Here is a 26,371-nt window from a genome sequence, read left to right as displayed (position 1 = left end):
CTGGAGGTTCGTAGGATGCACCGCGTACAGGTGTTGAGTCTTCGCATCCCAACAAGAGTAGCGAGTTTTCCTATGATTAAATACAAACGGGGCATGCCACGTGACCCGGAGGTGTGAGGCGTCACATTTATTGTTTTTAAAAGATTGATTAATTTTAATTAATTCATCATATCTAAAATAAAAGACTGATTATTTCCAAAAGATTAATTATTCTTAATTGATTGATTATTTCTAATTGATTGAGACATTGAGATATCAATTAATAAATGGCTTATCCAAGTAAAATAGGTTCGAAGAAATAAATATACAAGGGAGACTGCAATGGGATAATTGATTGTTTGAAGTGGTGTACAACAATCAAAGTCCCTTTGGCTTAAAAATGACATCCAAAGCCAGCAGTATCAGGAGTCGGTAAGGAATAAGTTATTGTTCGGAAGGCCATACAAACTTCAGCATTCACACTCATCTCGAATCAAGGTAGATATTATTTAATGATCTTAAATTTTGTGCTCCTATTTAAAGCTGTATTACATTTAAAACACCGGCTTTTCCGGTGTAGAAAAGCAGACCGCAAATCTAACCACAATAGAAAACCCAATAAACACCCAATTACCATAGTGTGATGAACATCACACCAGGAGTGTTATCATATGCAGATTAAAGGAAATTCGTAAAGAGAAAAAGAAAAATATTTAGTCAACCTCTTCGATCTCAGCATCTTGAGCTGACTCTCCACCAGCACCACCAGCACCTGAGGTAGCCTTCTTGATAGCAGCCTCAAGGTCAGCCTCTTGTTGTGCATACTCCTCCTTGGTAGCTTGTTGGTTCTCATCAACCCAAGCGACGATCTTGTCAACGGTAGCTTGCAACTCAGACTTGGCAGCTGGGTCGGGGATGGATTTTGAGAGCTCGTGGTCAGCTTCGGACAAAGAGCTTCTGATTTGGTATGCCTTGCCCTCGAGAGCGTTCTTAGCAGCAACACGTTCAGCTTCAGCCTCATCCTCAGCCTTGTACTTCTCGGCCTCAGCCAACATACGCTCGATATCCTCCTTAGACAAGCGACCCTTGTCGTTGGTGATGACGATCTTGTTAGACTTTCCGGTTCCCTTCTCGAGAGCAGAGACGTTCATGATTCCGTTGGCATCAAGGTCGAAGGTAACCTCAATTTGAGGAACACCACGTGGTGCAGGTGGGATACCAGTGAGCTCGAATTTACCCAAGAGGTTGTTGTCCTTGGTGCGTTGACGTTCACCCTCGAAGACTTGGATGAGGACACCAGGTTGGTTGTCGGAGAAGGTAGAGAAGACCTCTGACTTCTTGGTTGGGATGGTGGTGTTTCTTGGAATGAGCTTGGTCATTTGTCCACCAGCAGTCTCAATACCGAGAGACAATGGCGCGACATCGAGAAGGAGGATTTCGTTGGTAGACTTGGAGGAAGTGTCACCAGAGAGAATGGCAGCTTGGACGGCAGCACCGTATGCAACAGCCTCATCAGGGTTGATAGACTTGTTTGGCTCCTTGCCGTTGAAGTAATCGGTAATGAGCTTTTGGATACGTGGGATACGGGTAGAACCACCGACGAGGACGATCTCGTGGACTCTGGATTTGTCGATCTTGGCATCAGCAAGGACACGGTCGACTGGGGTAGTGGTGGAACGGAAGAGGTCCTGGCAGAGTTCCTCGAAACGAGCACGGGTAATGGAGGTGTAGAAATCGATACCCTCGAAGAGAGAGTCAATCTCGATGGAGGTTTGAGCGGATGAAGAGAGAGTACGCTTAGCACGCTCGCATGCAGTTCGGAGACGACGGAGAGCACGGGCGTTTGAAGAAAGATCCCTATACAAAAATCGTTAGTAGGTTGCAAATTTAAACATGCAAAAAAGACGGGTTTGGAGAAATGCCCTCAGAGTATTTCAATGCCTCAAACATTCTCAACAATTGTATACATCTTGACATTTCAATTGTCCTTGACAAATAAATGTATCAATGTCTTGAATGTACTTGAAAAATGAGTGTATATCAATGTTTCGAATGTTCTTGACAAATGAATATACACCAATATCTTAAGTATTTTCAACAATTGTATATATCCCCAACATCTCAAATACTTTCAATAGCTGAATGCATCTTGATATTTGAAATATCCATGACAAACAAGTGTATAACAATATCTCAAATATCTTTGACAAATGAGTGCACATCAATGTCTCGAATGTCCTCGACGATTGGAAACACATCTGAGGTCGGGGGAAAGGGTGTAAAAGGGGAAAAGAAAGGGTTATATACTTCTTGTGCTTTCTTTTGAACTCAGAGACAAAGTGGTTAACAAGACGGTTATCGAAGTCCTCACCACCCAAGTGAGTGTCACCAGCGGTGGACTTGACCTCGAAGATACCCTCCTCGATGGTCAAGAGAGATACATCGAAAGTTCCTCCACCAAGATCGAAAATGAGAACGTTACGCTCACCCTCAATCTTCTTGTCCAAACCGTAAGCAATGGCAGCTGCGGTAGGTTCGTTGATGATACGGAGAACGTTCAGACCAGCAATGAGACCAGCGTCCTTGGTAGCTTGACGTTGTGAATCGGTGAAGTAAGCTGGGACTGTGACGACGGCGTTGTTGACAGTTCCTCCGAGGTAAGCCTCAGCTGTCTCTCTCATCTTGACCAAGATCATCGAAGAGATTTCTTCTGGTGTGAATTGCTTGGTCTCGCCCTTGAACTCAACCTCGATAACTGGCTTTCCGGCACGGTCAACGACCTTGAAGGGGAAGTGCTTCATATCGGCTTGAACCTCTGCATCTGCGAACTTGCGACCAATCAAACGCTTAGCATCGAAGACAGTGTTGATTGGGTTCATGGCGACTTGGTTCTTGGCGGCATCTCCGATCAGACGCTCGGTATCTGTGAAGGCAACGAAGGAAGGTGTGGTACGGTTTCCTTGGTCGTTGGCGATAATTTCGATTCTGTCATCACGGAAGATACCCACACAGGAATATGTGGTACCCAAATCGATACCAATACTAGGGGACATTGTTAGCAATTGTTGTGGTTGTTGGCATATCAACCTTCGACCTTAAGATAGATCGATAAGGCTGAAGGAGGGGTTGATGAGCAACTTACGCTGGAGCCATCTTGTATTAATTTAGTTGTGATATATGATTGTGGGATGTGAAATTTGAAGTGATTTGCTTTTCAAGTTCTTTGATTCGCTTTGAATGAAAAAAGAAGAGTAGTGGTATCAAGAAAGTTGTTTGAGAAATATGCAGAATGGAAAAAAAGTTGGGTTGAATGAGAGACTTTTAAAGCGAAAAGTTCGATTCCAGCAGCTTCGATTCTGGAATCTTCTTTTCCACAAGCGGTGGAAATGGTCCGAACTAGAAGGCGGTAGGAGTCTCTCGAATTCACTACGACTTTCTAATCGAGGGACAAAGAATTTTATAGAATATTTTATGGAAATAGATTACGATTTTTTAATTTCATTGCCACACAGTATTAATTTTAGATGGATGATATCATCTTGGGAGAATTTAGCTATATGTTGTTGATATATATATTGTTGTTCTATTACCATGGTGAAGTTTATATTTGATGCCTTTTGATTTTGGAATTCTGCCATTAATTTCTGTTTACATTCAAATTTATTGCCCGATGCCCCTCAATGCCTAACACTGAACATCATCAATCGAAAGCTTTCTATTATTTCTCCAAAACCCTCTTCTGCTACTCTTAACAAGCTACCCTTCTGATGTCTTCTGTTAATCTTTGAATTCTACCATTAATTCTATTTTCATTATATCCACACCAAACACTTCCCAGCCGCCCGTCGTTAATATCGAACATCATAGATCCGAAACTTTTTCAAAGCCTTTTCTATCGCTTTCCACCGCCCGCCCAATGACGTCGCCTGGTCAATGAGGTCAATGGGGTTATGACTTTGCACACTGCACAGTCATCTTTTGCATTTGCCCAGGGTTGAGATCCACTCAAAATTAATAGGAAAAGAATGAACCTTGATAAATTTTTTTTGATTTGCTCCACCCAAGAAACAAAATTGCTCGTAACTTCTTTTCCATTTCAATTGTACGTAGTAGAGTCATTTCAAGTTCAACCAAGAGAACGAAACCCCACCAAGTATCACGTCACAATCAAAAGATTTTTTATCGGCAAGTCAATAAAGAAAAGTGGTGTCATGATCCGGTTGTGAGGGCAACCAAAATGAAAGTAGGTAAGCTATCGCGTAAGCAGATGTGTTTGGAGTACCTGTCTCAATGTACTCCGTACAACAATGGGAGGATGAACAGAGCGTTTGTTGGATGACTGTGCAACGATATTCTTGTGCTTAAAAAATTGTAGAATTTCTTCGATCCAAGATATTGTCAGAAACGTGTTTGCTGGATTGATCCTGATGTGTTTGTCTTTTTGCCCGATGTTGTGTTGTCCATCCAGGTACATGGTAAGGCTTGAGACAAACACTTAGCTCCAAAGAGCGTGTGATCTGGCGGCTAATTCAACATCAACTCGAAGATGCGCTCCACTATCAAGGCATGTTGCCGCAGAAGTGGTGGATTGGGGGTGGCAACATGTCGGCGGCAATTTTTGAAATGCCCCTCAGATTGATGAGTAGAGGATTTCTGAATAGATTGGAGTCATCGATAGGCTGATAGATAGGTCCGTAACTCTCCTACTCACTTCACAAGTTCACAAGTCGCGGTTAGATCCAAGGACCATGTTCAACCAATAGATCCAGCTTCAATACCCAAGAGAGGATTGATCCACACCACTGGGCAACTAAAAGCTGGGACTGGGAAATGAAACTACGAACTTCTTGGTAGTAATCTCCTCGGATGCCAACTGTTGACCTAGGTGGACAGAAGGACACGGCGGTCGACTACTCTGACTCAAAGTTCAAAGTGAAAAAAGTCTTGCCTCATCAAGTTGACTCATCAAAATCTGAGAACTGACATCACATCTATGAGCCATCTGCCAATGCCACTCCAGCCAAATGTATTCGGCCAGTCCCATCAGGGACATCGAGGCTGTATAGAGGTCAGTCTCTTTATATTCATCAAGATGCACCAGTGACAGACAGAATATATGCAAACGCCTTACAGTTATCTTGATGTCCAGGATTGGGGCTCGGTGTAACTGTTGCCTTCTCTTTCTGACAACCTCATTACGACCTTCCTAAGGAATCATCTCACTTCGCCGAGACAGGATCATGATAGATCTAGCGATATGAATGCCTTATCTTAAGCCAGGTCGCAATACATAGCCTTTAGATTGTAATGTTCCTCATTGCACCACATAGATTTATTGTGCCAAGCCCCACCACAGATATCCACTGATACAATATCGTGGGGAAAACGTGCCAATTGGTATATAACCCAGCGGCTCGGGAAATATGAGGAGGTGATTGTCATTTTGGAACCGCTCCATCGGTAACAAACATCTTGTCTCGGCGTGGTGCATACACAGCCCTGTAAACCGTTGAACTGTATTGCCTGACGTTGCCTTGATGAGTAAATAATCTAAAGGACTTTCGTTGGCGAAGTCAACTGCGCCTTGTTACAAACGCTAGTCCCTTAGTTCGACCAATTAGATCGCTCGAGCCTCAAACATATATCCCCGGATTTGATCTCAAACATTTCTTGTTCCTGTAGCATATACATAAAATTGATTTCACTTTACTCAACCTCAAAAATCTGTTACATTGTAATACAGATCTATTCGGTAAGTAACAAACTACCAACACATTAATTTCATTTATGTGTCAGAAGCTTTACTTCGCCTGGGGCAGAATCGATGTCTAAATCCTCGAATATACAGCTCCAATCTCATATGACTTTTTCATCGTGGAATATATAAGTACTCACTAACCATTTTAAATCGGTGAATCAATTTGAAAATTAATAGTATTCATAACATTCCAAGCCATAAATAATCAACGAATAATTAAGAAAACATCTAGCGCAATACCCAGTCACCAGGTTACACATATACAAACCCCCGCCTATAAATTCCACCAGCTTTCCCGTCCACAAGATCTTACAACCCCACCTTCCTATTCTGATACCTACACAAATCCCAAGCTTCGCCACATCACATCCAACAAGCTTATCATGTCTTTCAATTCTCACAGCGATGGCAAAGCCATCAAACGTAAGACTGGCCTGCTTGGTAGTATTCGCGATAAGTTAGGTCGTTCAAAGAGTTCCGCTTCGAAAAGTTCATCGTCCTTTTCAAGGGGAATTCTGGAGGATGCTGATGCTGCTCCACCGGCATATACTTCCTACAACGACACTAAAAAGGCTCCCGCGTCCCATGATAATGGTGCTACGGCAAATAATACCGCTTCTACTTCGAGGATCTATTCCCCTACACACGAAGGCTATAATATTACACCCGATTACTACTCTCCTACACCACAGAACTATTCTCCTGCAACCCAGAGTTATTCTGCTACACCCCAGAACTATACTCCTACATCCCACAGTAATACTTTTGCATCACAACAAACTTCTACAGTTCCCCAAACTACCCAATCCACTCCACAACATGACCTTGACAGTTCACCATATGCTCTTCTTTCCACATTCGACACAGTCCTTCTAATCGATGATTCTTCCAGCATGAAAGGGGGTTCTGAGCCTACACCTTGGAAACAAGTCTTCTCCGCTCTTCAAACCATAGCACCAATCATTACTTCCTACGATGATGATGGTATCGACGTTTACTTCATGAACCACATGAGTGCCCACAAGGGTAAACCAAGCGAAGGCGTTGCACCCACTGGTTACTACAACATTCAAAATGCAGCTTCAGTTGAAGAAGTATGGACAATGGTAAATAGTCCATGCGGCATAACCCCCACCGGCAACCGCATCAAAGATATCCTCTCTCCTTACATGAAGCGACTGAAGAAGGAACTTGGAGCGGGTCGAAACGTCAAACCATTAATCCTGATTGTCATAACCGATGGAGACCCATCCGACGATCCTGAGTCAGAAATCGTTAAAGTCGCTAAACAACTCGACGCACTTGACGCACCACTTACCCAAGTAGGAATCCAATTCTTTCAAGTAGGAAGTGTGCCCCAGGCAAAACAGGCATTGGAGGATCTTGATGATGCTTTGGAACATAAATACAAGATTAGAGATATGGTAGATACCGTTACATGGAATGGACGTAATAGCGAAGCAGGATTATCTGGAGAAGGAATCGTCAAGGCTGTACTTGGTTCGGTCATTAAGAGACTTGATAGCAAGCCTGCCAGTGGAGAATATAAGAGGAATTAATGGTTTATTCTTTTTTCTTTTCATTCTAATTTCTTTCCTTCCAAGGTTCGTTAATATGACCGACGCTATTCAATTTATCTATTTAATTCTTTTAACAATTTCCTTTCTTTCTTTCTTCATAGTCTAAATATTAGTTACAAAAGCATGGTTTTCGAGACACAGAGTAAGCTCTTTTATAATATTTAAGCATTATAATAAAAAAAGAAAACTTTAGTATTCCTCTAGGATTCCTTCTTCATGATATCTATTAAGACATGACATATTACCGAACCGGGAACTCTAGAGCTCGAGGTCAAGATTTTTATTTATTTATAATTAATGAGTAATTTGTTAAAGTGAATGGTTCCTGCGTAGCACGTGCACAGGGCACTAGTCCTGTTAGGACTAGATTGAGAAGCTCTCTTACAGAGAGCTTCGCACTTCCGTAGAACTTAGAAGAGAGATTAACCTACTAGACCAATATTACCTCAGTTCTGCCCTATCAGCTTCCCACTATTCCCTGTGTGAGGTCATTCCTTTTAACACGTTTAAGTATATTTAAAGGGTTGTAATATTTTATCTAATTAGATATTTATACATTTAAAATAAGTAGTAAATTATATAAATCTCATCAAAGATTATTTCAGATATCAATATTGATATATCTATAATCTTATCTATATCTAAAACTGTTGCCCAAAAGTGACGCCACTCTTGAGGAGTGGTTAATTGGGTTCATATAATCATTCTTCAGGTCAACACTCCCCCTCAGGGATTGCCGAATCAGGATATGCCATTATTTTTTGAGGCTATTCCTGGATATGATTGGCTGACCCGATCTGAGTTGATTGGCCGGATAACATAGTCCTCTGCCTTTTACTGTCTAACATTTTTTCTAGACTCTGGGGCATGTATGCAAGAGTAGGGTTCTGAGAGCATCTGATTGGCTCTACCCCTCTTCAGAGGCTTGTTCCGTCGAGGTGCATGGGGATCGCTCGCTTGGAGTTTTTTTAGGAGTAACTCTCATTGGATGCGATATAATCGATAATGTAACTTTTTACTGAAGAATATGATGATTGCAAGTTGCGCTGGTAGTGGAAATTATAAATGATACCACTGGACCATGGGACCGCAAACCGGGCTCATAACTGTTGCCCAAAAGTGACGCCACTCTTGAGGAGTGGTTAATTGGGTTCATATAATCATTCTTCAGGTCAACAAAAACTCACCCTCCTTTAATTTATCACATCCAACGTCCCACTCCTAAACAGTACACTACTAAATCACAAATATCTCCATGAGGTCAGGTCATGATAGATAGATAGGTACATCATATATCACCAATCCCCCCTCAATACTCTTCCCTCCCATCTCTATATCTTCATCTCATCACCACCATCAAAAGATATCCCATCCCATCCCATCCCTAGTTACCTATGATCATAAATCCACTAACTCCGTAAAACCACCACTAAAACAATAGAACTGATCCCGCTTCCATCCGTCGCTTTTCTCAAGCTTAACCTCCTATTCACTTCCTTATCTTTCTTTTTCTTCCTCCTCCCGAGTCCCAATAGCAAAGCAAGACTAAACAAAAACATAAAACTAAACAACAATGTAATCATATAATCTCTAATATATAGCTTCTAAGTAAGATTCTTATTTATAATATAAAAATCATCAATAGATTCCTATTTATTTACTTTATTGATTTATTCATTTACTTCTTTCGAAATAGCTCATTCTTATTCTCCTATCCTATCCTATCCTATCCTATTGTAGCCGTGCTCCAAGTTCAATACTTTGTAATCGGTATAATTGATTGGTTGGTTTATATAGTTGGTATTGGCTGAGTTTTAGATATATGATTTGTGATTTGTTTGTAATATCGATTAAGAATTTGAATTTGTAATAGGAGAGTGAGAGTGAGAGTGAGAATGGGAGTGAAGTTTTTTGTAACGGATGGAACTGGAAGCCAAGTCTCTGTAGCTGGGGATTCTTAGATGTATTTGAATATTCACTATCTAATTGTGGGATGGAAATTTGTAAAGGCTAGGTAGAGAGAGTGGAGAAAGGAAAGATGAGAAGAAGGGAGAGGGAAGAAGAGAAGATAAAGAGAGAGAGGTAACAGATAGAAAATGGGATGCGGAAATAGGATAGGACTAAAAAGAAGAATAGATATAGATATTTAATATTAATATTTTTGTAATAGATGGTATTTTATTTGTATAGCAGATTCATTAGTTCATCATTTCTTGTATATTTTATTTATATTCTCTTTTTTGTGTCTCATAGTATATCATATCATCGCAGGATGTATATCATAAATAGATCTGCACAATATATAACACACAATATAAAAACTCATAGATGAAAGTTTAACCATTGATTTATTTCCTCTGCAAAAATCCTATCTACCCCTTTCTTTCTTTTCTTTCTTCTTTTCTTCCTTACTTGTCATCCATAACTACCTATCCATCACCCTTCTTTAAATCCAAGCCGATTCATCTCTCAATCAATCAACCAACCAACCAACCAACCATTCTCTAAACCTCCCACACAAGAAAGAGTCAAAAAGTACCCCAAGCCCAAGCATAAAAATGCAGGTACATATAGCTGAAATCTCTGGAAAACAAAGATACCAGATTAAAGAAACTTTTTTCCGTGCCCGTAGAACCGTCCTTTCCTGAAAACCACCAGTGAACCCTTCATCAACTTCCAACCTGAAAAGAAGGGGGAAAAGAGAAATGAAAAGAAAATGAGTGAGAATGAAGAGGCTCATTGATATTCATTGTGTAATTTATCTACTTCTAGGAAGAAAATAGATAGGAGGGGAGAAAACTAGCGAAGCCCAGAATAGTGTTTTTTCGCTGCGTATCTGATACTTCTTCATGCGTGTATATCCTTGTTTGCGAGAAGATATCTGAATTTCCGAGAATCAGATTGGAAAAAAAGATTCGGAGGTAGATTGGTTATAATATGTCCTTGAGAGTGGAATTTGTGGCGGAGTGCGTGAGAGAGGATGAATGAAGAATGTCGTCCATATCCAGATGTGTAGGTGCCAAGTTTCCATATTTTTATTGGCTGAAAGATAATAGTGACCACCGAGCAGAGCAGCAAGGCATCTCAAATCCTCTTCTATGGAAAACGGAAGATGAACATCAAAAGGAAAGAAGGAAGAAATATTTTCATATCCAGAGTAAAATTGATCATCATCGAGCAGCCAAGTTTGGAAACCAATCGACTGTGCCTGCGCGAGGAAATAAAGACGTTGATAGGAAACTACGGTACAGATCGAAGCTTTGAAATTTGACTTCGACGTCGAAGTTGGAGAAAAGACGTGGAAGCTTAGATGAAAATGGGTATTTATGTTGAACGCCGGATGAAAGAGTTGAAATTGAATGCGTGCCAAGGAAAATGAAAACGAGAACGTGGATAACTTTTTTTTAAGATTATATGCGTGAATTTTGTGGTTGAAAAAGTGATATGGTATCGTGAACCAAAGGATCTCCAGAGATGCTTTGGAAGAAGATGAAGAGTCGAGGATAAAGTTGTAGTAAGATTGCTTCCCACAATAGAGCTTTCAGGGGAAAGAACAAGTAGGTAGTAACTAAGTGCAGTATCATACGCTGATCGAAGCTCTGAATAGATAACGTTGACAATGGCTCATCGGTCGGACCAGAATGATGGATGTTGGAAAGATGACGATCTATATGCGAGAAATCTGTGCGTAATACTGTACGAAGTACACTTAGGTCATGAGAAGGACATTTGCCTTATGAAGATTCTTGGCGATGATCGTGATAGAATTATCATCACGCATGGTAATAGAAGGAGTCATGACTAGCTTGAGACGCTTTTGTTTTGTCTGTAACTGATAGGGATTATCCCTAGGATGATCCTTTGGAGTCATAGTACCAGCTGTAAACTTAACGCCGAGAAGATCCGGAAAGACGATTTGGAAGCTCAATTTGGCAGTCCACATCTTAGCACATATTTCCATAGAGGAAATGATCATTACACCGAGATCTCCACCGGCCTTTGTGCGTGAGCATCCTTGGTTCATTAAAGGACCAAGAATGTCTCGAAGTCTCTTCGTATGGTGAACAAGCATGTCGTTGCGGAATGTAACATAATCCGGTGAGTTGATGACTGATTTGATCAATGCGGTTTGCTCAGCAATAAGAGCTTGTCGTTTTTCATTTGAAATAACTGAAAATAACAGATGAGTAATTTGCAGAGTAACAGGAAGAATTAATAGATAAAACTTACTAGGCTTCGCAGCAAGACGCTCTCTAAGACTGATCAAATGTTCCTTAACACTTTGATTATACTTCTCATAAGTCTCAATGCACATGATTTTCTTGAAGCAATATTCGAGCGCCAATCTCATGACAAACCAGAAACGGGTGTTCTCGTTACCCAAAAGAGCCATGACGTGGCTATGTGCACTTTGAGGATCATGGTAAGTAACGCCCATCATGTAGTTCCAAAGCTCCTGGTTTGTGCTGGCAATATTGCGATCTCCTGCAAGATTCGGAACGCAAGCATATTCACGGCACCATCCTTCCATAGAGGCAAAGAGATTGCCAAAGTCGTTTGTGAACTCCTTACCCGTGTCATGGACATTGGAAGGTTGGCTTTTATATGGAACCAATGGCATAACTTGCGAACGGCGGTGATTGATGACAGTCTCGGTCTCGCTACGCATAGTGTTTCGCATATTAAGTACGGATGGAACATTCTCCAAAGCACTATCGGGAACTGCTACAGATACGGATGCCTTGACTCGATCGTATTCCTCCTGTGTAGGTGACATATGGTCTCCAATGGCGGCATTCTCCATTGCTGCCAGGGAAGCTCTCGAGAGGCGTGTCATCGATGTTGGACCACCACTGCGATATCCAGAATGCGAATTTTTAAATGAAGGAGGAGCTTCCAACTGTAATTGGGAGTGGGATCGACTGCTGCCACCTGGAAGGCGGAAAGGATTGGTCTCTGATGATCTCAGTTGCGAAGCTGGTGGATGTGATGCAAGCCAAAGGATTCTCTTTCCATTAAGTTGATTTTCCTTGACTTGTAACTCCTCACGTTGAGAAGCAATGATGGCAAGTAATTCACAACGGGTTGGTTCACCAGACTCATCTGAGAAATCGCTGGAGGCCTCTAGAAGCTGGCGCTCGAGATCTTTGACTTGGTTCATGTATTGTTCTTCGGTTTTAGTAACAAAGACTTGTTGAGCGGCGAAGTCGACGACAAGATTTTGAAGTTCGATGCTGACCTTGTGTTGAACTTTTTGTGGGATAGAAGTAGTGTCACAGATTGTCTTGATGATATCTGAGACTCTATTCTCCATCCAGTCCTGAAGACTTTGAGAGACAGTTCGATTGTCGATAACTTCTGCTCTGCAACCCCTGGTTGATGGTGGGCTGGTGACGGAGGGGCCAGAGCTTGAGATGCTTTCTCTATTTTTGTGCTTTGGCTGGGAAGGAACGAAATGTGGAGCAGAGCCGTCCATGGATTCTGATCGATTCATTGTACCGCGAAGATCGGCTTCGGCTGGCTTTCGAGACGGGCGTGATCTATTCGGTAGGTGCGACATGGTTAGCAATAGTAGTTTTGATTATGAATGATAGTGATAGTAGTTGAAGGTATAGTTGAAAGGACTTGAGAGTGTGTGCGAGCCCCAAAAAGATTGATAAAGTGTGAGATGGAACTTCAGGATTTGACTTGTATCTGCTACTATTGTGGAAATAAAGAAAGAAAGAGCAACTTGTATCTGCCGTAGTGAGAGTAATAAGAAAGGAATTTAAGATAGTGGGGAAATAGACCGCGGAGCCTCGCTAGTTGAAAAGTTTTTTTCTTTGAAGTAGAAGAAATAATATTGATCTTGAAGGTGAAGTGAATGGGTCATGGATCAAGAATCAATCTTGGTGAAGAAGCCGCTCGGCATATGCGAAAATGCTCTTGGTATTCGAGGGAACAGTGAATTGCACCAGCGAATAATGGGTAGATCTAGAGGTTGAATGCAGGGAAACATTCATCACCATGACAAAGCAAACAAATAAAAAACATACGACTGCAGTTTCATATGCGTTCAGTTTGCGTTCATCATATTTGGTATTTCACGATAGTTGCAGAATGCTCACTGAGCTTTTGGGATATCACTCATGTGGAAAAGCGTTATGTGTTTGTGAAAGTCGAGTTGCTCAGTAAGAGCGTTTGAATTATATTTCCATGCAGGTGTGCAAGAAAGTGCTTTTGATATTTGAATCACTCTTGATCATTACTTTTGATGAGATGAGGCCATTTATTGCTCAGAAACAATATGTCAATGCGCAAATTGAGCATTTGGGAAGCTATTCCCATGTGTGACACAGACTTGAGTGCCGTATGTCATGAAAGTCGAACCAGTACATCTGAAGTTGTTTGAAGTATCAAGATGAGATGAAGGAAAGGCAGTATAATAAAGGAAGGCGGTAGGTTGTCTAAGCAAGAAAGTTTGATGTGACCTAGTCAAGACTTCTCTTCGCGTAATAACCAATGATTTGCAATAAAGGAACTAAAGCAAAAAAAGGGGTTTGGGTAAACCACAAAAGTTCCCAACACATACAATTATTGTCTTGTTGAGGAGAATGTACTGAAAAGAATGAAGTCAAGGTACATACCTTACCGTAGATCCATAAGGATCGTACATCATAAGAGAGGTAGGACCATAAGAACCATACATCATACCCGAGTGGCCCAATTCACGATATTGGTGCGTGAGACTGTATCATGGTAAGAAGGTGTGCTAATGTTGTTTTATACCAAGGAGGTGCATGTACCTAGGGTGGATTCCATGACCTGGAGCTCTGAGGACGGAACAGGGAAAGACGTGGAACTAAATCTCTTCTCGACTATTAATAAGAGAAATACGTTAGCATTGCGGGTGGTAGTAGGCAGAGTGATGTGTCGAACTTGACTTCTAGGATTGAACTGAGCTCTGGAAGAATTGTTTACTTGCCATGGTTGATTGAAGTTTGATTTGTTGATTGTCAAGGTAAAAAGGTAAGAGTGAGAGTAAGAGTAGGAGTAAGGTTAGAGTAACAGGGAGGTTAGGGTAAGAGTAAGGTAAGAACAAGATAGGAGTAGGTAAGAAAGGGTAATGAAAGAGGATGGTGGTAGATGGGAAGAAGAAGAGGTTGGAAGTTTGAAGTGTTTTTAGAAGAAGAAGTGATGGCTTAGATCGAAGAATGAGGAGCACTAGAATCAGCTCTTGCGACGATTCACCTGAAGCAAGAACGGAGCTGCATAGTCACTCAACTACCAATTAAACCTGTTTTATTTGATCATGCATGTGGCTAGAAGCGAACAAGTGTTGGGAAACCTCTGCAAAGTCTGAAAAAACTAAGTGAATAAAAGTTCATGATCTGATGTGGTAATCCTTGATATTTATCATTCTAGTAAGTTAGATCTCAATGAAAAATCAAAACCTATTGGGTTGATGATCAATGATTCTTCTAACTAATATATTTTTAAACTTCATTGTACCAGTATATTACATACATTTATCTGCTAATCATTCAATGGATTCTGCTTTTGTCTCTATCAAGATCTTGCTTTATTCTATTCTTGTTTTATCAACATTTGAAAATGATAACTCTTGGTTTTTTCCACTCTAAGTATAAATCTACTATATCTGTAGTACTTTTCAATGATATTACTGATATGCCTCTTCTCATGTTAAATATAATTATGTTTTTGGCTCACTAGCGTCAGATTATTCTGTCTTGTTTATATTTTAATCGAACTTCATGACTGAAGTTCTTCCGAAAATATTCGAGTCAGTTAGTGTGTCCAATAATCTGCCCCGTGTTTCGTCCGGATAGCCATCCGGATGGCTAATCTATGATTTTATTGAACTAGATGGACTATCGGAGGAGTTTTGATATAAAAAGTCTGGATTAAATAATTTAATATTAAAAAGTCTAAATTATAATTTGGATTATTGGATGAAATAAGATTAATATAAAAATCGAAAATTATATAATGTAATATAACTATATTTAATAATTATAATATTATAATATAATATAATATTCAAATTATATAACAATCCTATTTAATTTAAAAGTTTAATTTGTTTGAATTGTGATCTGGTTTGTTGGGGATATAAATTACCCTAAACGAGTTATTTAATTTTCTAATGGACTCTAACTCGATTTTTTAACTTAAAACATTTAGTTTATTTTATAGTCTGGATTATTGGACACATTGGTCAATCAGTGAGGAATTCGCATCCAGAAACACGTCAACTAGACGAGAAGAAAATACGTCATGGCTGCAGTTTGATATAACGGACTTCCCAATTTAACGGACTATTCGTTCAACTCCATTTATTTATTGAGATACCCAAATCAATAATCAAGGTACAAGGACACGCTTGAAGTACTTACAGTAATAAGGATTTGAACGGAATACTTCGCCCGTCTGGTTATGAGCTGATTTACTTCGAAACACTGGTCTCCCGATGCAGGTCTAGACATATATCGACATTTGCGCTGTTAATTAGATACTATCCAAGTTGCGGCGAAGATTGCGCCGCGCTGAATAAAACTGCAGAAGGGCAAGATAGATATTTACTCTCGCCAGATCTTTAACTTCCAGTAATCAGTGCCCTCTCCGCTTCTCTCATCCACACCAAAACATCTTATTTTCCCTGTCCACCTCTCCATCTATCCACCTCTTTATTCAAACTATAGAATAATATCCTCAACATCCTAAAATCCTCCCCTTATTCTCTCAACAACATCGAAACACCAAAAAAGAACCCACATAAAACCTCCACAATACCCAACACCCCACTCAAACCCTCCTCATCCGCCTTCTTCCCCTTGAAAAAATACAACCACATCCAATCCGGCGCAAAACTCCACAATCAACACCCATCAATAAATAACAAAATCCCTCGACAACGGGAAAGTACCGCTATACCAGCCAGCCAAGAAAAACCAAACCAGCTTAATTGACTGAAGGAAATAGGGAGGGGGTTATAGATATCTATCTACCTTCTGACACACTACCTAGGCAGGAAGGAGATTTGTGAGATCGCGATAGTTGAGTTGTAGATGATTATGATTTTATTTCAATATTAATATAATACTATATCATCTGTTATTGTTGACCTCCTGGGATCTTGGCAGCATATGCATATATATTGCATGATGCATATAAGGAGCAAACAAAACTCAACTTTTAATTCATTCTTTCCTTTTTGGTATACTGTTTGTTTGCTTTCAATATTTTGATTTCAAAGCACTTTAATTCCGAAGGCTGAATACCTAACCTTATTCCTTCATTTTTGAATACATACTCGCAGCTTAACTGCTTAGCTAGAGAATGAATCAATTCAATCTGATGCTCTTTCTGGTCTCAAGAAACCCAACAGTTATTCATTCTACCACTCCCTCTACCCCTCCATCGCCTCCACCTTCATCACCTAACCCCCGCCCACCCCCACTCACTCTTATAATCAACAATCATCTGTTACGTCGTAATATTATAACTATTATCACGTGTTATAAGATCACATGAATAGTCTTGTGAGGGAGCGAGGTTCGAATCTCGCTCCCCAGCTCCATCGCTCCAATATTGGAATACGAAGGTCTATATAATCAAGATGGATTCTCTTTGTGTAGAGCTTCATGCTTAAGATCAAGATCAATCATTTAGTATACTCTACTATTAGTTACGAATTGTATATCATTATTGTCATTATTTAAGTTCCTGCTTGACGCCTACTTATAAACTGTAACGATACTGTACTGGAGGCAGCGGCTGCCTAAGGTTTCGTCTGGTTGGTAGTTGTGGGTTAAGGCTTTATCACTGGTCTTCACTTGGAAGTGAAGTCGTTACTAGATCAAGTAGAATGTAGGTAAACTAATTGATAACTAAATTGAGCACGAAGCTCCTTAACTACGAGACTAAATGAATGTTTATATACCCTATATCATCTTTTGAGGATCTCTGGGACCCTAAGGACCAAAAGGTCCTCAAGGACCCTATGGACCCTTCGGTCCTCAAGGTCCTCGAGGTCACGTGAATTAATGAATCGTGACATAAACCACCTCGAGAGCCTAGAGAACTTCCACGTGATCTAGACGGCAAACCTCGTAACATCATCATCAAACCCTACCTCCTCTCCCTTCTTTTATTATTTATTATTTATTATTTATTATTTATTATTTATTATTTATTATTTATTATTTATTATTTATTATTTATTATTTATTATTTATTATTTATTATTTATTATTTATTATTTATTATTTATTATTTATTATTTATTATTTATTAGTCGGTTGTGGCGGGGTACAGGGAAAGTGAAGTTTTAATATATATGTTACGAGGTTTGCCGTCTAGATCACGTGGAAGTGCTCTAGGCTCTCGAGGTGGTTTATAACTAGGCGTCAAGCAGGGACTTAAAGTAATGACAATAATGCAATTCGTAACTAATAGTAGAGTATACTAAATGATTGATCTTGAGCACGAAGCTCTATACAAAGGGAATCCATCTTGGTTATATAGATATTCATGCTCCCTTGGATCCTTTTGGATCCTAAGCTCCAAAAGCTTCAAGTCACGTGTTTTCTGACAGTGCGTGCACATACGATCTTAAAGTGACCCAGATCACATATTAATTCGATGAAATCTGATCGCTTTTGCACAAGGCCCAAGCTCTCCTAATTAGTTAGTTGTTACTATCGTAACAATATATTCCTATTGATTTACTTAAAGAGCTAGAATTATAAAAGTAAAAAACTATAGAATATATATGATCCCCCTTGCCGAGGCACTAGTGCCAAGCTAGTGGTTTATGTAATCAATATTTCAATAACGTGGTTTATCAGTAACCGGAACATATCAGTAACCGGAACACTTTTACCTCAATTACCACCTCTCAACTTTAACACGCGTTAAATCCATATTCAACCTTTCAAATCAATATGCAAGAGTCGCAAATTAATCTAGCCATTCAAGCTATTGCTTCATCCAAAAAACTAAGTGTGCGAAGAGCTGCTAAAATCTATAATATACCGCATACTACCCTTACCTACAGAATAGCCGGTCGAACGCCGAAAGCTGGATCTCGATCAATACATTGTAAAATGACGGAATTAGAGGAGAAATCGCTTTTTCAATATATAATTGATATGGACGAGAGAGGGTTTAGTCCTCGAATAAGTGATATGGAAGATATAGCGAATTATATACTCGAAACGCGGGGTGCGAAGAAGGTTGGAAAGCTCTGGGCTCATCGCTTTGTGAAACGACATACAAAATTAAAGACACGTTTTAATTGCATTTATGACTTTCAAAGAACTCTCTACAAAGATTCAGAGTTTATTGAAAGATGGTTTCGATTAATATCGAATATACGGGCCAAATATAGTATTCTAGATTGCGATTTATACAACTTCGATGAGACAGGCTTTATGATGGGACAAATATCACCATATATAGTAGTTACTAAAGCTGATCGATATGGAAAAAGCAAAGCTATACAACCAGGCAATCGAGAATGGGCTACAGCGATTATTTGTGTTGATGGAGAAGGTCACAATATACCTCTGTTTTTGATAGTAAAAGACGAACACCACCTCTCAAATTGGTATACCGAAAGCGATTTACCATACGATTGGCTTATTAAACCTACTACTAATGAATGGACAAATAATGAGATAGGTCTTGAATGGATTAAGCACTTCAACAAGCATACTGAAAGTAGGAAAGTGGGTAGATATCGAATGCTAGTGCTTGATGGGCATGAAAGTTATAAATCGCCAGCATTTCAGGAATACTGCAAGGAACATAACATTATATTACTTAGTTTACTACCTCATTCTTCGCATTTAATTCAACCACTCGATATCGGTTGTTTTGATCCTTTAAAGCATTCATATAATCGACAAATCGAGAACTTTATCAAGGCGCATATCACTTATATTACCAAAACCGAGTTCTTTCAAGCCTTCAAAGCTGCATATATCGAAGCAATATCTATATCGAATGGTAAAGCTGGGTTCTGCGGAGCTGGGCTAATCCCATTTAATCCGGAAATTGTACTTTCAAAGCTAGATATTCGAATAAGAACTCCATTAGATAGATTAATATCAGCCGATCTTGATATATAACAATCTCAAACACCTCACAATCCAACTGAAGCTCTTTCCCAATCCACTTTAGTGAAAAGTCGTATAGCTCGGCATCAAGAGAGTTCACCTACTCCAATATTTGAAATAGTTGCAGCCTTAGCTAAGGGTATAGAGCTCCTAGCTTATGCGAATACGCTTTTAACTGCTAAGGTTTATAGTCTCTGCAAAGCAAATGAAGCATTTAGTAAACTCCGGAGAGTTAGAAAAGCTTTAATACGAAAAGGAGGAGCACTTTCAGTAGAAGATGGGCATAGTATATCAGAACAAGAGAATGTAGAAGATCAGATACGATGCGATGAATATACAAATGATGGTTCTTCAGCAAGGAGGCAAGCTATTATACGACGATGTAGCAAATGCGGTAGTACTTTACATAATGCACGAACTTGTCAGTTCGATCCAGCATTAGTTGATCTTTAGATTGTATATAATTCAATCCTAATTTATGGTGTTGTTGTAATTTTATTTTAATGGAATATGGGTAATTGAGGTAAAAGTGTTCCGGTTACTGATATGTTCCGGTTACTGATAAACCACGTTATTATTATTTATTATTGTAATTCTTATATTTCTTTTTTGAAAAAAATTAATATATAAAAGTACTTTATCATATATGAATAATCTAGTAATTACTATACATACTTTATACTGAAGAACAGAATTGAGGGCTAGATATTTTTGGTTCTGGTTTGTGGTTAATGGTTGTTGTATGATTTTTGGAGCGGTGAAGAGAGAAGGGGGGAAGGAGGGAGAATTGTGCGTTATTAATGGAATGGAAAAGAATGGAATGGATACTGTACCTAGTATTTCTCATTGCTTATATGTAAACTTATGAGGATTTGACACTGAGGGAATAATGGAATATCAGGAATGGAATCCAAAGAACAGAAGACGATAAACAAAAAACACAAGGTAAAACACAGAAATAATCACCAAAGTCCTCGCATCTCGTAAAAAATCTGGCATTGTATTGTAACTCTGGTAATGTAATGTAACGGCATAATATTATCTTTCATCCACCATCTCTCCACTCATCCCCTCCACTTTATCTTCATCTTTCATCGTCATCCACATAAAACATCAAAAATTCATCATTCCCATTCCTTCCACATCCCACATCCATGTCATGGATCACCGGGTATCAATCATATTTTCCTCTCTCCAGATTCGTTCGTCGTGATATATACAATATATATATACATATACTATAATACTAGATACTGTGATAGTACTAGGTATTCTGTATGTACGTATTTATATGTGTATATATGAACGAATGACGAATAAACGAATAAGTGGTTGTTTGATTTAACAACAACATTCTTCGCAGATGAGACAGGCGCAGAGTTCGTCGAGGAGACAGCAGGCGAGACAGGCTTCGCTGTTGGGGGGTTGGGGTTAGTTTTTGGGTTTGTTTTCGTTTGGTTTTTGTAGTGGAGGGGAGGAGAGGAGAGGGAAAGAGGGAGGAGGGAGGAGGATGGGAATTCGATAGGAATGCAAGGAGGAAACGTACCAGCATCCACCACCACCGCGCATAGAGACATCAGCGCTCATTCCCTCATTTTGACGCTGTGAGTATGTTAGTATTTATTTGTACTTTTGTCTATGTTTATTTCGCGATAAAATCTATAAGATGTAGAGAGATATGCGAAATAAAAGTAGAATGAGTAGAAAAGGGAAAACAAACAGGTTGTTCAGTAATAGGACCATTTGAAGACATCTCCATTTGTTGAGCTTGAGGTTGTTGAGATTCGAAAGGCATTTTGATGGTATTGTATTGTATTGATTGAGTTGAGTTGAGTTGATTTGAGTTGATTTCGTAGGTATTCGAAGATCTAAAGTAATGTACAGAAGTAAATAAGTAAATAAATAGCAAAAAGAGAGGTTAGACAGGTAGATATAAAACAAAACAGGAGAGAAAGGGTGAGTGAATGAATGAATAAGAAGAGTGAGTCCAAGCTCAAAAGGTAAAAATGTAAAACAAGTAAAACCACTGGGGCCGATGCAGCCATTCAGCCATTCACTAAACACTTTCCATTGCTACCTAGGTATCATTGGACTCACAATTTATCCAGGTTCTGTTATTTTTATACACTTGCACCGCCCAAACGTACCATGTTTTCCCTTGCGGTAAGTACAGGGCTGGAAATATCCTTGTGGTCTCTTCAGTACGGAGTACACCATATCCTTGTTTACTTTATCGTCAACCAATCATATGGTATGATTTATATGATCTGGAGAGAAAATCACCCGCCACATTTAAAACACTCTTTTTTGACTCGGCTTGAGAGAGGCTTTGACAGAGGCTATGCTTGTGGTGCTTGTCATGCTTGTATTCTGTACTGCTTGTTATGGATATCTTGCTGCGTATCAGATTTCTAGAATGGGAATAGATGCATGGAAGTAAATGGACCCTTTATTGATTAATGATATGAAAATACGTAATTTTCCACAATTAAATTCTGAAATGACTGAGTGGTAGTAGTGAGTACCTAATGCGTCTTCATGTTTCTCTTTTTCCGGGGTTTCGGCGTCGAACGGATAGCTTGGATGGGACTGGCAGGGCTGTGTAACAATAACTGGGTTGTGATTTTGCATTTGGGATTTGGGATTTTATTTTGCTACGGAGACGGAGTAGAGCCATGATTGTACTCCGTGTATATCTATGACGATGAATATATCCATGCGAGATTACTCTCAGGACCTAGGTAGGTATCATCATCAATCCATCCATAATCCATCCATTAATCAATCAATCCATCAATCAATCAATCCATCAATCAACCTATCAGTCTATCAAGCACATCCTTCCCCAAAACACAACAACCAACATCTTGGCCTCCCTCATAGAACATAACTCCTCAGCATCGTCATAAACAATAAACAAGCAACACACCAAAACACACACCCGTCTTGGAAACATCCCTAGACAAAAAAAATAAAAGCCTTGGTTGAGCATTAGTAAAGCTTATTCACGCCTTGCCGGAAGCCGTCTTGTCTTTTCTGTCTTGGCCAATGAGCCAAGGAGCCAAGCCCGGTCTTCCCGTTGCTTGATTTTCTTTGGCTTGGGATGGAGCATGCGCTTACGGACTTTGGCTTGTGGATACCTACATAGGTATGGGTAAGGGGGGATGAGTCAGCGGTTTTTGTCTGTGATGCGAATGGACCGAGTAGAGTAGGGCTTGATACGAGTTTTACGAGTTGGTGTGATGGTTATTATTCGGATTCCTCTGTATAGTCGTATAATCGTATAATCCCACAGAGTACGCTGTACGAGGCTTATGAATAACCTTACCCCGTAGTATTGCAGAATATTAGAAATAAATTTAGGAGCAGGCCCTTGAAGCTTACGGAGTATAGAGTACTCCGTACGGAGTAGATTGGATTTAAACTTCCCCGGATTTGATTTACTAAGGCTTTGCTTTCTCTGTCTTAAGAAATTATTCTACAGTAGCTAGCCTAGGTAGCTAGCACATATGTTGAAGAATATGCTAAAGAGTAACAAGCACGTGTACATAGACCGTACTATGTACTATTCAGTGGAGCTATTTTGTATCACGAGGAAAAATTATTTGGAGATCTTGTTCTGAATATCAAAGTTTGGTATGGTGTTATCGAAAGGGTGTTGATCATATTCGTGAAACTGGTTACTGGTTCCCGAAGAAACCCCGCGCATATGTGGACAATCACGTGAATGTGATGTCATCTGACATTACTGTGTAAACTCATATACTCCTATAGGGTTTGATATACCCAATACTGTCTCTTAATCCCCAACTCCTCTTGATACTTATCCCCAAACACAGCTCCTATCAATTTCAACCATCTCTTATGAAACCTAACCCCAAAATGACACTTGGTGAACTCCCAATACTCAGGATACCACCCCGCATTTTCCCAATCCACAATTCCGGAAATGCTTCCATCCTTAACCATAATATTCCTCATATTCAAATCCGCGTGCGCAAAAATTATCTCATGATCAGTACGATGTATCAAACCAGGAAGAATCCCCAGCTGTAATGACTCGCTAAATTCTTTCTCGTCGTGAAAAGGTCCTACTATTTCGGTAGAGATGTGATAATCCAAACAAGGACCGCCAGCTGCGTTGGTAATGGAGTACTTCGATTCACGGTCCATTTTGATGGTATGTAGTTCTGCGATGCAGGAAGGTAAATCTTGGGCGATTCGATGCATTTCCTCGTCAGTGCATTCGTCTATAGCGGTGCCGACTGACTCGCCTTCGATGCGGGAAGTGACGAGGAAGGACTCAGTGGGTGAGAGTAAGAGATCGATGGGATACGGAACAGGAATGGAAATTCGATCTTGCACGACTTTTAAGGCGTTAAATTCTGCGGTATGCCGGTCTGTGTGGACTTCCGGTCCATATTTGAGGTACATTCCAAATGGCAATCACTGGACCCCGAAGGTGGCAGGCTCATAGAGATATGATCCAGCGCTTCTCAAAATTCTGTATGTTTGAAACCGGATAAATTTAGGGAAGCTGGTCCATATAGCGAGCAAAGCAGTAGTAATCGATTTTATGAAAGGATTCCTATCTTTATTTCGACTTGGGCGTAAGCGTGGATGACTATCTATGTTGGTAGCAACACCAGTCCAGTTTAAAGCCCTAGAGAACTGGGAATGTATTTCAAGAAGGTCCGGGTCAGGACTCTCAATCCCGGAGTTTGAGCGATCAGCTAGATCACATTTCCAATTGTAGTATCAGGAACCCTCATAAATAGCCGGATCGCTGCCAATATTATTAAACAAGATATCATACTGTACACAATTAGCGTGGATATGATCAAGAAAAAAAAAGACGCCTGAACCTTTGTTGCTTTTAGCCTTTCGAGTCTAATCATCCCTCTGGGAAAGGGTATCGCTGCATCCTTGCTCAAAGTCCAATGATTTCGGATCTGATCTTCTAGAGTTTTGTCTTTGAGTAGGTCTCGATGGGAAGACGCAATAAATGCACCGAGCATATCATACAATCTTTGCTATAACTAGATTAAAAATTGCAAGCAAAATATTGTCGGAGTCGTCTTTACCTCTTGTATAGAAAATGCGGTCGGAGGAAGGATGGGATATACATTCTAAATACTTTAGACTTGACATTGCACTCTAGTCAAGCAACACTGGAATCCATCTCGTCGCGCAACTCTTTCTCTCAAAATCTAATCTAGGTTACTTGAATGAGAAAATTGCACATAAACTTGGGTTTACTTAGCTATGTACCCACTCAATTCAATTTGGGGGAGAAAACCTACAAAGTCTCACCAAATCATTCCAATCCTTTAGAAATCTTGCAAAGTCTACGTCAACTCCGTCAATGGCATATGTTTCCAGCAGATACCTTGCAGCCTGGTCGCCATCCACGGCATCGTTGAGAAATGCCTCAACTAGAGGAAGACCAGGGTGCACAAGTTCCGCATTTGGAACAATTTCGAGAGCACGACTTTTATCGCTTTCCATAGCCTTCAGAGCTAGAACTCAACGTAAAGAAAGGTAAGCCTGAAGAAAAAGTGGAATCGACCAAGGAACATGTGTGAGACGAAGTTGGAATTTGAGTTGAGTTGAGTTGTTTGTGAGGAGATAGGATGCTTTAGGCCAAGTGTCCGCGCTAGTCCTTGTTCTAGACGGGAGTGTTATGTGATTTGCCTTGCGGGTCACATGAGCGGCGTCTTTAGCGTATTTAACTAAGCAGCACAATTCTTTATCTCATCCTCAGATCTTTCTTCAGTTACCTAACCTAAAATCTATAAATCGGCCAATAAGAGCCATATAGAATACCATTGTAGGATCTTCAAAGAGTCTGAAACATTTTGATTGCGACTTTAGTATAAAAATGTCACGGGGATCTTACACATAACAAAGGAAGAGAGAGGCCTAGCCCTTCCCAGCAATGTGTTACGAGGTTTGCCGTCTAGATCACGTGGAAGTGCTCTAGGCTCTCGAGGTGGTTTATAACTAGGCGTCAAGCAGGGACTTAAGTAATGACAATAATGATATGCAATTCGTAACTAATAGTAGAGTATACTAAATGATTGATCTTGATCTTGAGCATGAAGCTCTATACAAAGGGAATCCATCTTGATTATATAGACCTTCGTATTCCAACATTGGAGCGATGGAGCTGGGGAGCGAGATTCGAATCTCGCTCCTTCGCTCCCTCGCTCCCTCGCTCCCTCACAAGACTATTCATGTGATCCTATAACACGTGATCCTAGTTTATAATGTTACAACGTAACAAAAATGTGTCCTGGGATAATAACTATCCTAGGATAAATGATTAGGCAGACATATAGGTAGAGGACAAGTGTCCTAGGACAATTATCCTAAGAGCTAAATTATCCTAGGAAACGAATCGTTCTAGGATTAGTGTCCTGAGGCTCCGGTTGGATCACGTGATGTGATAGTTTTGCTAGCCAGCTAGTATGGGCTAGCACTTGGGAAACATATAGTATATAATCGGAATAGTTTCATCAATTAGTTTACCTACATTCTACTTGATCTAGTAACGACTTCACTTCCAAGTGAATACCAGTGATAAAGCCTTAACCCATAACTACCAACCGACGAACCTTAGGCAGCCGCTGCCTCCAGTACAGTATCGTTACACTATCCTTTCAAAAAAAAAAAGAGAACTTTGAATAACTTCAAATTCGGAATTATTTAATAAAAAAAGTTTTAAGTTATAATTATTTAATAAACTATACAATACAAATTGATTATAGGTCCTAAAGGGTATGAAAAATAACTACAATAAGGCTTCAGCGAACCCATTGTTATTTTTAGACCCGAAAGGGCCGGAGTCAAAGCTTGTGGTTATAGATCGAAATCCTATTCATTTCCATCCATATTTTATCTGCACAAAGTGATATAAATGTAAAAATCGG

The 26,371-nt window shown here is 39.9% G+C and overlaps 11 protein-coding genes across 11 annotated transcripts; 3 read left to right on the top strand and 8 right to left on the bottom strand.

Moving 5' to 3' along the window:
- Positions 1–692: 692 nt before the first annotated feature.
- On the bottom strand, positions 693–3,132 carry SS1G_00134 (heat shock 70 kDa protein; the record flags this gene model as incomplete). The annotated part of the gene is made up of 3 exons (XM_001597998.1): positions 693–1,836; positions 2,287–3,021; positions 3,122–3,132. The coding sequence occupies 3 exons, from the start codon at positions 3,130–3,132 to the stop codon at positions 693–695; spliced, it is 1,890 nt and encodes a 629-aa protein (XP_001598048.1).
- Positions 3,133–4,970: 1,838 nt separating this feature from the next.
- On the bottom strand, positions 4,971–5,421 carry SS1G_00133 (predicted protein; the record flags this gene model as incomplete). The annotated part of the gene is made up of 2 exons (XM_001597997.1): positions 4,971–5,037; positions 5,270–5,421. 2 exons carry the CDS (start codon positions 5,419–5,421, stop codon positions 4,971–4,973), a joined length of 219 nt encoding a protein of 72 aa, XP_001598047.1.
- Positions 5,422–6,120: 699 nt separating this feature from the next.
- On the top strand, positions 6,121–7,296 carry SS1G_00132 (hypothetical protein; the record flags this gene model as incomplete). The annotated part of the gene is made up of 1 exon (XM_001597996.1): positions 6,121–7,296. The coding sequence occupies one exon, from the start codon at positions 6,121–6,123 to the stop codon at positions 7,294–7,296; it is 1,176 nt and encodes a 391-aa protein (XP_001598046.1).
- Positions 7,297–10,254: 2,958 nt separating this feature from the next.
- Positions 10,255–10,581, top strand: SS1G_00131 (predicted protein; the record flags this gene model as incomplete). The annotated part of the gene is made up of 2 exons (XM_001597995.1): positions 10,255–10,283; positions 10,374–10,581. The coding sequence occupies 2 exons, from the start codon at positions 10,255–10,257 to the stop codon at positions 10,579–10,581; spliced, it is 237 nt and encodes a 78-aa protein (XP_001598045.1).
- A 445-nt stretch (positions 10,582–11,026) lies between these two features.
- SS1G_00130 (hypothetical protein) lies at positions 11,027–13,447 on the bottom strand (the record flags this gene model as incomplete). The annotated part of the gene is made up of 3 exons (XM_001597994.1): positions 11,027–11,487; positions 11,548–12,857; positions 13,425–13,447. The coding sequence occupies 3 exons, from the start codon at positions 13,445–13,447 to the stop codon at positions 11,027–11,029; spliced, it is 1,794 nt and encodes a 597-aa protein (XP_001598044.1).
- Positions 13,448–13,606: 159 nt separating this feature from the next.
- Positions 13,607–14,005, bottom strand: SS1G_00129 (predicted protein; the record flags this gene model as incomplete). The annotated part of the gene is made up of 2 exons (XM_001597993.1): positions 13,607–13,694; positions 13,944–14,005. 2 exons carry the CDS (start codon positions 14,003–14,005, stop codon positions 13,607–13,609), a joined length of 150 nt encoding a protein of 49 aa, XP_001598043.1.
- A 1,567-nt stretch (positions 14,006–15,572) lies between these two features.
- SS1G_00128 (predicted protein) lies at positions 15,573–15,803 on the bottom strand (the record flags this gene model as incomplete). The annotated part of the gene is made up of 2 exons (XM_001597992.1): positions 15,573–15,635; positions 15,714–15,803. 2 exons carry the CDS (start codon positions 15,801–15,803, stop codon positions 15,573–15,575), a joined length of 153 nt encoding a protein of 50 aa, XP_001598042.1.
- Positions 15,804–18,263: 2,460 nt separating this feature from the next.
- SS1G_00127 (hypothetical protein) lies at positions 18,264–19,892 on the top strand (the record flags this gene model as incomplete). The annotated part of the gene is made up of 2 exons (XM_001597991.1): positions 18,264–19,329; positions 19,585–19,892. The coding sequence occupies 2 exons, from the start codon at positions 18,264–18,266 to the stop codon at positions 19,890–19,892; spliced, it is 1,374 nt and encodes a 457-aa protein (XP_001598041.1).
- An 888-nt stretch (positions 19,893–20,780) lies between these two features.
- Positions 20,781–21,234, bottom strand: SS1G_00126 (predicted protein; the record flags this gene model as incomplete). Its single annotated transcript, XM_001597990.1, has 3 exons — positions 20,781–20,853; positions 20,986–21,041; positions 21,160–21,234. The coding sequence occupies 3 exons, from the start codon at positions 21,232–21,234 to the stop codon at positions 20,781–20,783; spliced, it is 204 nt and encodes a 67-aa protein (XP_001598040.1).
- A 1,973-nt stretch (positions 21,235–23,207) lies between these two features.
- SS1G_00125 (hypothetical protein) lies at positions 23,208–23,873 on the bottom strand (the record flags this gene model as incomplete). Its single annotated transcript, XM_001597989.1, has 1 exon — positions 23,208–23,873. One exon carries the CDS (start codon positions 23,871–23,873, stop codon positions 23,208–23,210), a length of 666 nt encoding a protein of 221 aa, XP_001598039.1.
- Positions 23,874–24,458: 585 nt separating this feature from the next.
- Positions 24,459–25,256, bottom strand: SS1G_00124 (predicted protein; the record flags this gene model as incomplete). Its single annotated transcript, XM_001597988.1, has 3 exons — positions 24,459–24,472; positions 24,743–24,958; positions 25,220–25,256. 3 exons carry the CDS (start codon positions 25,254–25,256, stop codon positions 24,459–24,461), a joined length of 267 nt encoding a protein of 88 aa, XP_001598038.1.
- Between the last annotated feature and the right edge of the window lie 1,115 nt (positions 25,257–26,371).

Source organism: Sclerotinia sclerotiorum, genomic scaffold (assembly GCF_000146945.2).
Source record: "Sclerotinia sclerotiorum 1980 UF-70 scaffold_1 genomic scaffold, whole genome shotgun sequence".
Classification (NCBI taxonomy): domain Eukaryota; kingdom Fungi; phylum Ascomycota; class Leotiomycetes; order Helotiales; family Sclerotiniaceae; genus Sclerotinia; species Sclerotinia sclerotiorum.
Note: the sequence above shows the minus strand (reverse complement) of the source record. Positions and strands in the feature narration are given on the sequence as shown.